The sequence below is a fragment of the Schistocerca gregaria genome, chromosome 8 (assembly GCF_023897955.1).
Source record: "Schistocerca gregaria isolate iqSchGreg1 chromosome 8, iqSchGreg1.2, whole genome shotgun sequence".
Lineage (NCBI taxonomy): Eukaryota > Metazoa > Arthropoda > Insecta > Orthoptera > Acrididae > Schistocerca > Schistocerca gregaria.
Genome location: NC_064927.1, coordinates 453,311,652 through 453,324,861, shown reverse-complemented (window position 1 = coordinate 453,324,861; position 13,210 = coordinate 453,311,652). Strand labels below are relative to the sequence as shown.

Sequence of the window (13,210 nt, the reverse complement as noted above, 5' to 3'; positions counted from 1 at the left end):
GTTTCAGTGAAAAACAGCATCCAGTATCCTCTCAAATTGCTGGATATTGCTGTGTAACAGCAAAACAATTGTGCTTCGTGGAAAATATTGAGGATAAGTTCAACAGAGTAGTTGCACTGAAAAAAGTGAAATGGGTCCTTATTTATCAGAACTACTACTACTGTGCAATTACAAGCATTCATTGAATGTTACATCTTGGGTGACATTGCTATTACTGTCAACTACATATAAAAATCTTAATATGACCCTATGTATTAATTCCACTGAGACCTGATGCTTCTGACCAACAGTGAATTGTAATCCAACCCAGCAAGACCACTTAAGGGTAGAAGTACCTAGAACCTGTGCCATGTTAAATTGACTGTTTTCATTGAACATTTCTGTGGACAGTGTTGTAATAATGACCTGTTTTGTGGAGAAATTCTTAAAATAAAAAGGGTCAAAGGTTTCTTTATAATCAGAAAGCTAAAAAAATGTCAATCCATGCACATGTACCTAGACAATTGACTGACAGAATTTCTTTGTACCGAGAAAATGGTATCAGAGAAAACATACATTAGGCTGGAAAAAAACAGAGGTTACACGAAATTGAGTTTAAAGTTTTTTAGTACTTACAGTCTTTAATACATTTCTGCTGCACACTAGTCATTTAAATTCACCATTTCTTTCAATACATCTGTCATAGATTACTCTGCTCACCAATTTGTGAGCAGGACACAGTAAAGAATTATATTCCTGAATTTCTAGGAGAGATTGGTAAATTCTGAAAGGCATATAAAGCTCTCCCTGCTGTTAACCTCTTTCCAGGAGAATGTATGGAATGCACAAATGTAATAGTGTCTTAGTTATATTCACTGTTTCCTTTCTTCGAGGTCCTCCAGACCTTTTCTTGTCAACTTTACTCAGAAGAGAACAACACTTGTCAACTTTGCTCACAAACAAACAACAATCATGTTATTTTATTACTGTAGAAACAGAGAGCAATGCAACAAATAGTGTAACTAATAGCTGAAAGCTCAAATTGGCCGAAAAAAAGGTCTATAGACTTATGAATTGTAAGAAGATAAGTCAAGGAGCAATAATGGGAATGTCTGATTTTGAAAGCTGCCATTTAAACTGACTTTTAGGACCTTTAAGTAAGGACTAGGTTGAAAGTACGTTAATTTTGCATGAAGCACACTTCAAACAATCCTATTGACCAACGAAAAGAATTTTCATAGTTTTCAAGGTACTTTGTGCCCTTACTTCAGAAAGACTCAAAGAATAACAGAATAGATATAGGCTCCTTTGTCTTTGGATATCAAGGGAAGACACAACTTGGGTTACAGATACGATGTTAAACCTTACATCCACCAACATAGGAGGTATTTCCAATGCCTACTCTTTAGTCACATTTACTCTGTTACACTGTTGAACCTGTGTATTTATTGTCCAGGACAGTGTCCTCCAAGACCAGCAGCCTGCTCTGTGCTCAAAAAAGGAAGTAACTGTGAGAATGTAAATTCTAGACCAGTAATCTTATTTCAAAGTCGGAAAGAGGTGTGACCACCTTCACCTCATCATAATGTTTGGCCTTCATGCTGTTGCATCCAGGAACATCTACACTCTCTCCAGCACTGACAAAGGGGAGAACACCATGCAAGGTGCCCCCCCCCACCTACACAAAGCAGAAATGTACCACACAAACCAATGGATGCAAGAGCCACAGATTGCAGAGTAACTTGTTCTTCATTCAGTCCAAAGCTTAAAGGCAGCAAAATTCACACTAACTCAACCCCCCTCTCCTTCAGAGACAGAAAGAGAAAGGAAGGAAAATATCCTAAACCAAAAACAGATCTGGCAGTTCTAGCTGAGCAGTCAGACAGTGGCTCCTCTTGCTGACATAAGGTTTGAAGGGGAAGGATAAGGAAAATTTCCATAATTGTCATCTTTTCCTAAACCTCACAAAGACTTTGTCTTCAGCCCTCTTCCTACCGCTTCAATCTTTCTACCAGGAGGAGGAACCACAGATTTCCTCCTGCTGTTACTTGGTGATTAGACTTTTTATCCATCCAATTATTATTATTATATTTATATTATAATTTCTCTTAGTGGAGACTTCATCACTGACTCCCTGGACATTGGTTAACTTTTGCTGCACACTTCACAGACCAATCTGTGTCCTGAAGTTATCTCCAATTACCACGAGCTGTCAGAAAACAACAATTTCTCCTTCCACTCCCATCACCTAGAAGCTTGAAGTGGTCTTCTCAACTAATGGGAACTTTGTAGTGCTTCAACTGCTTGTTCATGTATGTCCCCAGATTTCGTCAAAAGATGCAGCCAGGTGCTTCAACAGCTGAGCAGTAGCAGTCAAGAGTATCTTGGAAATTTTTAATCAAATATGATGAGAGGGAGCTTTTCCCACCATGTGGTGGGAGAGCATTGTAGTATATAGCATGAAACCAGAAAAGATGCACACAACCTAGATAATTAGATCTAAATGTCTAACGCCTATGTTATGTAAATTATCAGAAAGGATGGATGATAGGTGACTGTTGGGTCTTAGAATCCAAATGGCTACTTGTTAATTCCAGAGCAGCTTCAGTTGATGTAGCTCATGAGCAGGAGTCAGTAAGTAGGGTAGAATGCTCCTAATTTTTGAGTGCACATATTGATGAAAACTTAGACTGGTAGAAGCATATTACTGAGCTTCTCAAACAATTAAGTTCAGCTACTTTTTCTCTTGGTATAAACGCTAATCTTTGAAACAAAAGTATGTCTCCTGGCATGTTTTGCATATTTACACTCAGTAGGCCTAAATGTTGTTTGGAATAATTGTCTGGGGTAACTCATCACTTAAAAAGAAATTATTGATTGCACAAAAGGGAGCAGTAAGAATAATATGTGGTGCTCACTCATGGGCATCATGTAGTTACCTCTTCCAGGTGCTAGGCATTTTAACTGTACAGTCACAATACATATTTTTGCTAATGAAATTTGTCATAAATAATCCATCACGCTTTGAGAATAACACTGGTGTACAAGACTACAACACAAGAGTGAAAAATTACATTTTTTACCCATTGTTAAAGCTGCCAGTGGCTCAGAGAGGAATCAATATTCAACAATTAAAAGTTTTGATAATTTGTCCAATAACATAAATGACTGACATGTAGTGAAGCAAATTGTGAATCTAATTTAAAATCACTTCACTTGGACAATGCCATCTATTACAGTGATTTTCTACTTAAAAAAAAACACTAAAAAGAAAGGAAAAAACTTAAGTATAGTTACATGAATTGGAATAAAATGGTATGTTCATTCATGTTAACAGTAATCATGTATTCCCATCCTGTAAACTGATTTGTTCCACATCATTTTGATAAAAGAATTGTTCAGATGATCAATGGAATATCTAATAAGAGGGAGAGAGTGTCTTGACCTACCACTGACCAACTTATGAAACTAGCATCTGCAGTCAGAGATCCCTGCACACAATGCTGATACCTGATTGCCATGTTCTTATATTTACAGAAAGCATATGATACTACATGGTGCCATCATATTTTGTCTATGCTGTGTAAGTGTTGTTTTTGGTTTTGTGTACCCATTTTTGTGCAGAACTTTTTATCACTGACTGTTTCAGGTATCAGTTGGCACAATCTTAGCACCCATTGTGTTCAGGTGAAAGGAGTTCCATGTGGAGCAATTCTAAATGATGCCCACTTTGCTGTTGCAGTCAACAGTATTGTAACAACTTTACTTTCCCTCCCTCCCTCCCTCCCACCCCCCACCCCCCAGCCTAATTGTCATTATATGTAGAGGACTATAGGACTATTCTATACATTACTAATGGTTGGTTCAAATGGCTCTGAGCACTATGGGACTTAACATCTGCGGTCATCAGTTCGCTAGAACTTGGAACTCCTTAAACCTAACTAACCTAAGGACAGCACACACATCCATGCCCGAGGCAGGTTCAAACCTGCGACCTTAGCGGTCGCTCGACTCCAGACTGAAGCGCCTAGAACTGCTCGGCCACATCGGCCAGCTATACATTACACATCTCCATCTCACCTTACTGTGAAGCAGGTACCTCAGAATGGTATATGAGATGGACATGATTGGCTTCAGGAGCATGGGTACTGTTTCTCGCCAACAAAATCTCGTGCAGTGTTGCATACTTAGGTCTGTAAAGTCCACTTGAAGCTTTACTTGTAAGACCTGATACTATAGTAGTAGTTGACAAATTCCATTTTTAGCATAGTTGCTAAATGTATGTTACCTCAAGGATAATTGTATAAGAAGATTAAATGGCATTTCCTCAGCTCTACCTCTTGGGGAACGGTTCGAACTGTTTTCTAAAACACTATTTTATCTTCCTTAAGTTATTGATGTGTTACACATGGTTGAGCAACACCACCTTTATTTGGTTTATTAAACCATGTATAAAATAAAAGAAGCGACTGGAGCCTTCTGTACAAACTTGGTTGATAGTCTTCTTGTCGGAAGAGGCATCTCACCTTTGACAGTATGCTATCAGCTCCTCTTGATCAAATGTCATCATTGTCAATCAGCAATTGGAACAGCTCTTTGTTTTATTTCATTCTGTTTCAGAATGAGGCGATCTAGCTGCTTATGAACTATCTGCAACAGGTTGACAGGAACTTTGTGGAGAACTCTAGCTCAGAATCTCCCTTGATATGTCCAAGGACAGTAATGTGAATTGACATGCACTTGTGCCAGAGGCACTACAGTTCCAATTACTTATGTTGGCTGATATTTCTCTCTGTATATCGTGATTGTCCATCCACCTTATGAAATCACATATAAAGACGGCTCTCAAGTCCGTGACTGTTGCATACTCCTGTCTGTGCAGGAGTTTGAGCAATGCTGCCTACTGAATTTTCACCGTAAATTTACTATGCAACAGAAAGTTGCATTTCAAGCTCTCGGACACATCGGAGTTCAAAAAAACCTGAATTTTCGTGTATGTAGTGACTCCTGGAGCAGATGGCAGATGAATGCTACCCAGGAAATGTGCTGGTCTCCAACATTCATGAACTATTACGTGGCCTCCTTAGAGCGGGAATCTCTAACTTTTCTTTGGACGCCAAGTCACTTGGGTCTCCGTGGCAATGAACTTGCCGACAGGCTCGTCAGGGACGCAACTGAAATGGAGACATTACAAATTGAGAATGCCAGGCACTGGCATTTGGGCACACATGACATTGTGTTTGAGAGATGGAATGCCAGATGCCACACATACTGACAAACTGGAAATGGTCAGAGAGATCGCTAAAGAGTGATGTATTTCTCTGCAGGCCTCTTGCAAAGCAGCTTTCATCTTACACCTTTTATGTATCAGTTGCATCAAACTCGCACTCAAACCTCTCGCAGCAGCACACATTCCCCCCCACCTTCCTCCTCTGTCCTTCCCCTTCCTAGTGTGCACATAGAACACCTTTGACAGTGATTCATATACTTAAACACCATCATAACTGACCTATGACGAGAACTGAAATTGGACTTAAGTACTTTCCTTAAATACTGGTCAGTGGTGGAGCAGCTGCTGATTATGATTTAGTCTTTGAGGACGGATACTACAATATAATTTCAAACTTTTACTGATCTCGGTGGCTTAGGGAGTGGGTGCAGAGATGGTGCCATTTACTGGTTATCTAACGCCCATTGGTACTCAGTGCGCTATGCCCCTGAACTGGTGTGTGCTAGTACCTTTTATTCCGTGAACCTGCATGTATAATTCCTTCCCATTTTAACACATAATAGTGTTTCACGCGCATCCCTCCATATGTATTATCTATTGCTATCAGGTGCTATGAAGGGTGAATGTCTCTCATCCTAGATGATATACTGCACTGCGGGGCATCCAACTTCTTGCTGCAATGCCCCCCCCCCCCCCCCCACAATGTATTTAAGAACTGTCGCCACTACTACTGAGTGTAATGCTTCTCCTTTTAATGCCACTCATGGTTAGGTAAGAAAAGCAGGTATTAATCAATCCAAGAAGACTACTTAGATTAGCAACCCAAACAACCTTCCAGGCTTAAAGTGCATAAAGGGTCTTCCAGCCTTGTTCCCTGATCTGTTGTTTCCTGATGTACAGCTCTTTCTTGTTGAGTCAACTTCTGATTTTGAGTGGTTTGTTTGCTTTAAGTCTATATCACTGCCACAAGGCAAAACTGACCACACTTTGAATAAAAACTGTTCTTTTCATTTACTTTGGAAATTTAGATTTGAAAACTTTAATTTATTTACCAGAAATACACAAGGCCATTTTTACCATTTCATTGACTTAGAATGAAAACCAAATATTTAAAAAATATGAAATATTTTTATTGCATTATTAAGTAAAAACCTCACATCCCAAATATGAGTAAGCCAGTGAGAGGTAACAACCTATGTGCTGTGCTCTAGTGAGAGAAACCATGTTAAATGAACAAAAAAAAATCATAATGTGTGAAGTTTGTTGCAAGTGTTTCAGTGATTTGCAGCTGGTTTCATCACCAAAGCAGACATTAATCACTTTAGTATGTACACTTTTTTTAATCTTTAAGTTAGCAACAAAAATAATCAATGATTGATAATACAATGTAATTGGATAGATAAAAAATCTACCCACCAAATGGCTTTTGGAGCCAACGGCTCTCTGGCAGAAGAGTTGAAGGGGGAGGAAGAGGGGTGAAGGAAAAGGACTAGAGGCGTTTAGGGAAAGGGGTACAGTTTAGAAAAGTCACCCAGAACCCTGTGTCAGGCGGGACATACTGTACAGGATGAGAAGGAAAGACTTTAAGATATTCATTAAAAACCTTGGCAGTTATAAGTGTAAAATGCTACAATTAGATGTGAAAATAAGGTATAAAGCTTAGGTGAGATACAACATAAAAGTTTTAATTCAAAATCAGGTTATTTAACTTTCCATAAAATTTTTGTTTCCTAAGATAATGGCTTTTTCATTATGAGCTGACAGTACATGTCTTTTTTTTTTTTTGTCTATCCGTTATCTAGTAAATATAAAAACCTATATTTGTGTTATATGTATGACTTCACCATTGATTTGCACAATTTTCTATTGTTACACATTATTTCATTTCTCTTGTAGTTGCTTGCTCTGTAAAGCTTGTCCATTTATTGTTGTAGTTGATCTGCACTGGGTGCAAACACTACAGTGTCATCTGTAAAAAGAAAAAGGTTCAAATATTATTCCATTTGCAAACACACACACACACACACACACACACACACACACACACACACACACACACACACACACACACACACACACACCACTCCCTTCTTTGGATTTACATTCTAAGTGTCTGAAAACTTTTGTCTAGTACTGGTGAAAGTAGTAAGATAATCAACGAATGATTTCTATATAGGAACTGGTTTCAGGCAAGCTGTTCTCCGCTGTCCCAGAAATGATAGAAAAAATTGTGAAAATAGCAGCTTAAGAATAAATGGGAGAAGGCCCAGCTATTGGTTTAAAGATGACACTGTACTGTTGGCTAATGACATTGATACACTCCTATCTTTGATTACTTATCTCACCTCCCAATGTCACTGATACAAAAAAAAGTGTTGTGAAAGTGTGGCCATTTATTGCAAAAGATACATTACGGCAAATCCTGTTTCCATAAATGACAATTTATGTAAAACAATTGTATAAAGTTAAAATTTCAGTTTAGAAAATGGTTAAAATTAAGTCAGAGTAGCTGGTCAGCAATTTCCATCAGCAGACATAGTTTGTTAGTACTGCTAATAGAAACACTTTAATTAGAAAATAGTAATCCTAGCTTTTGGAATTGTATGTTCTTTCTTGAGATAACAATGATGTGTAGTTGGGACAGTTGGAAAGACGTGGGCTAAGTTGAGAGGGAGCCAGCTGTTCCGTGGACAAGGAGACGGAAATAGATAATGTTAAATTGTAAACAGTAAACAGTAAATTTAAATCTAAATCTAAAATCTGTTTAGATGGATACAAATAAATCACTCGTGTAAATGATCAGTGGGTAGCAGTATCTTCATTGAGCAAGAAACTGACTTATCTTTGTCTTATTTCAGATTTGGTTCTTCACTGTCAGCTAAGTCAACATGGGGAAAGGAAAAAGTAAGTACAGTGCTATTGTGAAAGCTTTTTGTCAGACTTTCTTTTATTGTTTAAATGTATCAGAGTAGGTATATCAACAAGTGTAGCATACTTTTTAAAAAGATTTTACCGCTGCTCATCCCCCCCCCCCCCCAACAGTTTTTAAATTGATTGTAAAAGCAGTGTTTTAGGTTCAGAGCACACCAAAGGTTCTTAATTTTCCTTTACCTAGACTGAAATAACTAAGTGATTGCCAATTAGTTGCTTACAGGAAAGATATCATAGTAACAACCAGAGTGTGAACTTCTATCTGTTCACCATTGTGTTACCTCAGGTGTCAGTTGCAAGAGTCAGTTGTAGATGACACTTGTGATGTCTAACAAAACAGTTGATTTGTTTTTGTTGTTTGCATTATTTATCTGTTGTTTATTTTGTATGTCGTAATGTTTTAAATTAGTTGCAAAAGTGTGCAGAAAATTGTTGTTGTTGTTGTTGTTGTTGTTGTTGTTGTTGTGGTTGTGGTCTTCATTCCTGAGACTGGTTTGATGCAGCACTGCCACGCTACTTTACCCTGTGCAAGCTTCTTCCTCTCCCAGTACCTACTGCAACCTACATACTTCTGAATCTGCTTAGTGTATTCATCTCTTGGTCTCCCTCTATGGTTTTTACCCTCCACGCTGCCCTCCAGTGCTAAATTGGTGATCCCTTGATGCCTCAGAACATGTCCACCAATCGATCCCTTCTTCTAGTCAAGTTGTGCCACAAACTCCTCTTCTCCCCAATCCTACTCGACACCTACTCATTAGTTATTTCATCTACCCATCTAATCTTCAGCATTCTTCTGTAGCACCACATTTCGAAAGCTTCTATTCTCTTCTTGTATAAACTATTTATTGTCCATGTTTTACTTCCATACATCGCTACGCTCCATACAAATACTTTCAGAAATGACTTCCTGACACTTAAATCTATACTCGATGTTAACAAATTTCTCTTCTTCAGAAATGCCTTCCTTGCCATTGCCAGTCTACATTTTATATCCTCTCTACTTGGACTGTCACCAGTTATTTTGCTCCCCAAATAGCAAAACTCCTTTACTACTTTAAGTGTCTCATTTCCTAATCTAATTCCCTCAGCCTCACCCGACTTAATTCGATTACATTCCATTATCCTCGTTTTGCTTTTGTTGATGTTCATCTTGTACCCTCCTTTCAAGATGCTGTCTATTCCGTTCAACTGCTCTTCCAAGTCCTTTGCTGTCTCTGACAGAATTACAATGTCATCGGCGAACCTCAAAGTTTTTATTTCTTCTGCATGGATTTTAATACCTATTCAGAACTTTTGTTTTTCTTATTAATATTCCACTAAGCAAATCCAGTACTACAAGTTTTGTGGAATCGTGTTAAGGTATCCAGAACACTTGCGTCCAGCTGTTTCTGTCACAGCTACATTCTGTGCGAAGACATTGGACCCTTCCGTTAGTTTGATCGAGGCATGGCGAGGTCAGTAGTGTGCGGATTGTGATTTTGTATCCATTATAAGTGAGGCATTGCTTGAATGATTAGGTAAGTGTAGAAAGGCATTCTCAGCAAATTACAATGGCTTAAGAAACGTGTTGTCCATAAACGAATCATTTATTTGCCAAAGTTGCATACCTAACAAGAATTGTAACAAATGACCAAAAAAGATTTGCACGTTTTAAATATCTTTAGAGACTCAATCATGTCAGTCCTCTAGACATCAAGTTTTTCAAATTATATATTGTTCATTGTGAATAAGGAGACTTTTTCATGCAGCAATTAAAATGTGTATTACTTTCCCTAGCTCCCTTTATAACCACAAATATCACTTACTTTTGCTGTAAAAAAAGTAACTGTGCTTTCAGTTATTTCCATACTCTTAGAGATTGTGACTTGTACTGCAGTAAGCATGATTACTAAAGTGGAGTGATCAACTCCTCTTCAGCTTGTATCAATTAAAATTTTGCCCCAAATATATTTATGCTAGTGGAAGGTAGATTAGAGCTTAACATCTGTCCAATGAAGCATAGGGCAGTGAGCATGAGCTTGGATTTAAATGAGGATGGGGCAGCCAAATGGGTGTGGAACTGCTCTGGTTTTTGTGATAGATTGTTAGGGAAACGTAAATGGAAACTTACTCTTTCTATTTGTAGTGAAGCTGATCCTGTTTGTACTAGCTGTTTCTCTTTAAATTGTGGCTTGTGCTTATTGCAGTGTTGATTAATTCATTGGCATCAGGCTAGTAAGAAACTTGATGAAACACTACATATCGGGAAATATTAAAAAAAAGAAAAATTGTTCTCTTATTGCTTTAAAGTACTCTTCTCATAAATATGCAGTTTCAACTAACAATTCTGTGTTAAGAAAGTTAATCATTTTCACTTGTAGAAAAGAACTTTATAATCATTAAGTCAGTTGTGGTGTGTGATTGTTGTTCAGTGACATTGTTACCTAAGTATGGCAGTATCAGAGAGCATTATTTTCAACCAAGATGTTAAATATTTTCATTTATCATGGTGAAATTTCAGATTCAGGAATTTAATTATTTAGTGTTCTTGAAATAAAATATACTGAATCCTCTCATTTTATCTAATAAGTCTTCTCATACTGGTGTTTCATGTCTATCGATACATTAATAAATTTCTCTCTGGCTTTATGCAAGACAGATATTATGTGCAAATGGACCAAATCTGCCACCAAGCAGCTCATAATGGATACTAATCATTTTCATTTCATTAAGTATGTACTTAATTGCAGAGGATAAATTGCTACTTGCTGTAAAGATGACCCATTGAGTTGTAGACAGACACAACGAATAGATTGTTAGTCACTGAGCTTTTGGCCAAAGCCTTCTCGGAAAAGAAAGTAAAACAAACATATGTAGGTACATAAGCAGGCACACCTCTGGTTGCAATACAAACTCCAAAAATAATTTTTTGATAACATATATTAATGTATCTGCATTTATTAGTTAGAATGTGTGAAATTTGGTTTTCTGTAGGTATTATTGCTATCATGTCTTACTGCAGGTGAGACTAAATTATGTGTCTTCTAAAAGTAACTTAATTTCTGATTATTTTAAAGTCAAACAAATGACTGTTTTATTCTTTGCCAGAAATAATTAGCTCTCCAAGAAGTAAGATTTCAATGCAGTGTTATGCTTGACAAATTTACAAAATAAGTGTTACCTAAAACATTCTCCCATAGGAAACGATACGAATGAGACGAGTTGAAAAACTGATGTGCTGTCGTTACAGATGTTTAGTCCACTACTGATTGCAACAGAGTACGTGCACGAGCCATGTGGCTGTATTCCTAAGTGCACATTTCCTGCCCTGAACTATAGTTTGAAAAGTGTACAAAATGTTTTTCTGACGTAGCTACCATTTTAACCACCAAGCAAAGTAACTCACTCAAGTGAGCTGTTATTTACTATCAACTGATCTCTTTCGAAAAGTTGACTTCCTGACTAAAAAGTGAAGCACTCAGAACACAGGGTTCTATGCCAGTGTAATTTTGTATACATACACACCAGTGGCAGGCATGTAAGTGATTAGTGTTAAAATTTTCAGTCAATGGAAAGTGCAGGTTGGAATACCAACAATATTATGAAAAGGATATAGTGTTAATCACCATAAAGATAAGTTGAGGTGCAGTCACACACAATGGAAAGACTGTTACGTATAAGCTTTTTGCCAAAACATACTTCAGAAAAGAAAAATGCACACACTTCACACAAGCAAGCACACCTCACATACGTGATCACTATCTCTGGCAGCTCCGAATAGAATGCAATTGAAACTTGTCGAACTGGAACAACTGGAAGTGGGCAGGGAAGTGGGAGAGATAGCATAGTACACATGGGAGAAGAGGAATCGGCACTGCCCAGCAGTGTGCGAGGGCTAGAGGTTGCAGGATAAGGACACCAGGCAAAGCAGCAGCAGCAGCAGCAGGAGGAGGGGGAGGGAAGGGGGAGGCTGGGAAGGGAAAGAGGAGGAACAGAGTAGAGAAAAAAGGCCGATGGATGCGATGGCAGAGAGCTGTGCCAATGAGGGTGAGGGGGAGACGAATTGCGAGGAGGTGAAAGGATAGAGGAGGTGGAAACAGTTGGGTAGAGGGTGTGGGGACAGTAGGTTACTGCATAGATTGAGGCCGGGATGATTTTAGTAGTGGAGAATGTGTTGTCAGGATAACACCTATCTGTGCAGTTCAAAAAAAGCTAGTGGTGGAGGGGAGGATCCAGATGGCCCGGGTCAGGAAGCAGCTATTGAAATCGAGCATGTAATGTTGAGCAGCATGTATGCAGGCAATGCAGATTCCTCTTTCCCCTCTCGTAGCCTGTTAGCCCTCCCCCTTCCCCAAATTGTCCGAATTGTCGCACCCATTTGACGCATAACTGTTGAATTCTGCGTGTGTGAAAGTGTGTGCATTTTTCTTTTCTGAAGATTGCTTTGGTCAAAAGCTTATATGTAATAGTCTTTTCTTCGTGTCTGTCTGCAAGTGTCACCTTTACTGTGAGAAACAATATATCCTTTACATAATAGTTAAAATTCTCTCTGACAGAGAGGACAGCCACCAAAGGTACATTAGAGTTGTTTGAATTTGGTTTTGTTACCAGGCATGGTAAGGTACGCAAGGAGCTTGAACCTTGAACATTGTCGGATGACACGGAGGTGCCATGTACTAGTATGAGACAGTATTATTGGCACATGGAAACCAGATGACCGTAGGCAGCGACCTGGAAAATGCTCCCATTCTTCCAGTAATTTGGAGAGGCACAGCGGTGTTACTCCTTCGTGATATGAGGAGCCATTGGATAAGACTTCAGGTCACAGCTGGTGGTTATTGAGGGAACTGTGATGGCACGACCGTATGCTGTGGACATTTTGCATCCTCTTATTACCTCACGTGTGACAGCCGTGCCATTTTTTGTCAGTATAGTGCTTGCCCACATTTTTATGAACTGTGTGCATGATTTTGAGGTGCTTCTGTGGGCAGCAGGAACTTAGATATCTTCCCACTAGAACACTTGTGGGACCAACTCGGACATAAACTCCATCCTAGAATACCAGGGATCATGTCAATTTCATACTAAGAT

The 13,210-nt window shown here is 38.6% G+C and overlaps 1 protein-coding gene across 3 annotated transcripts in view; it reads left to right on the top strand.

Moving 5' to 3' along the window:
* LOC126284212 (protein argonaute-2-like) overlaps positions 1-13,210 on the top strand; it is a 210,182-nt gene that overhangs the window by 20,516 nt on the left and 176,456 nt on the right. For all 3 annotated transcript variants that reach the window (XM_049982981.1, XM_049982980.1, XM_049982979.1), the window contains exon 2: positions 8,068-8,113. In XM_049982981.1, coding sequence (XP_049838938.1) covers positions 8,098-8,113 — 16 coding nt within the window. In that variant the 5' untranslated portion in view covers positions 8,068-8,097. The remainder of the gene's footprint in view (positions 1-8,067; positions 8,114-13,210) is intronic.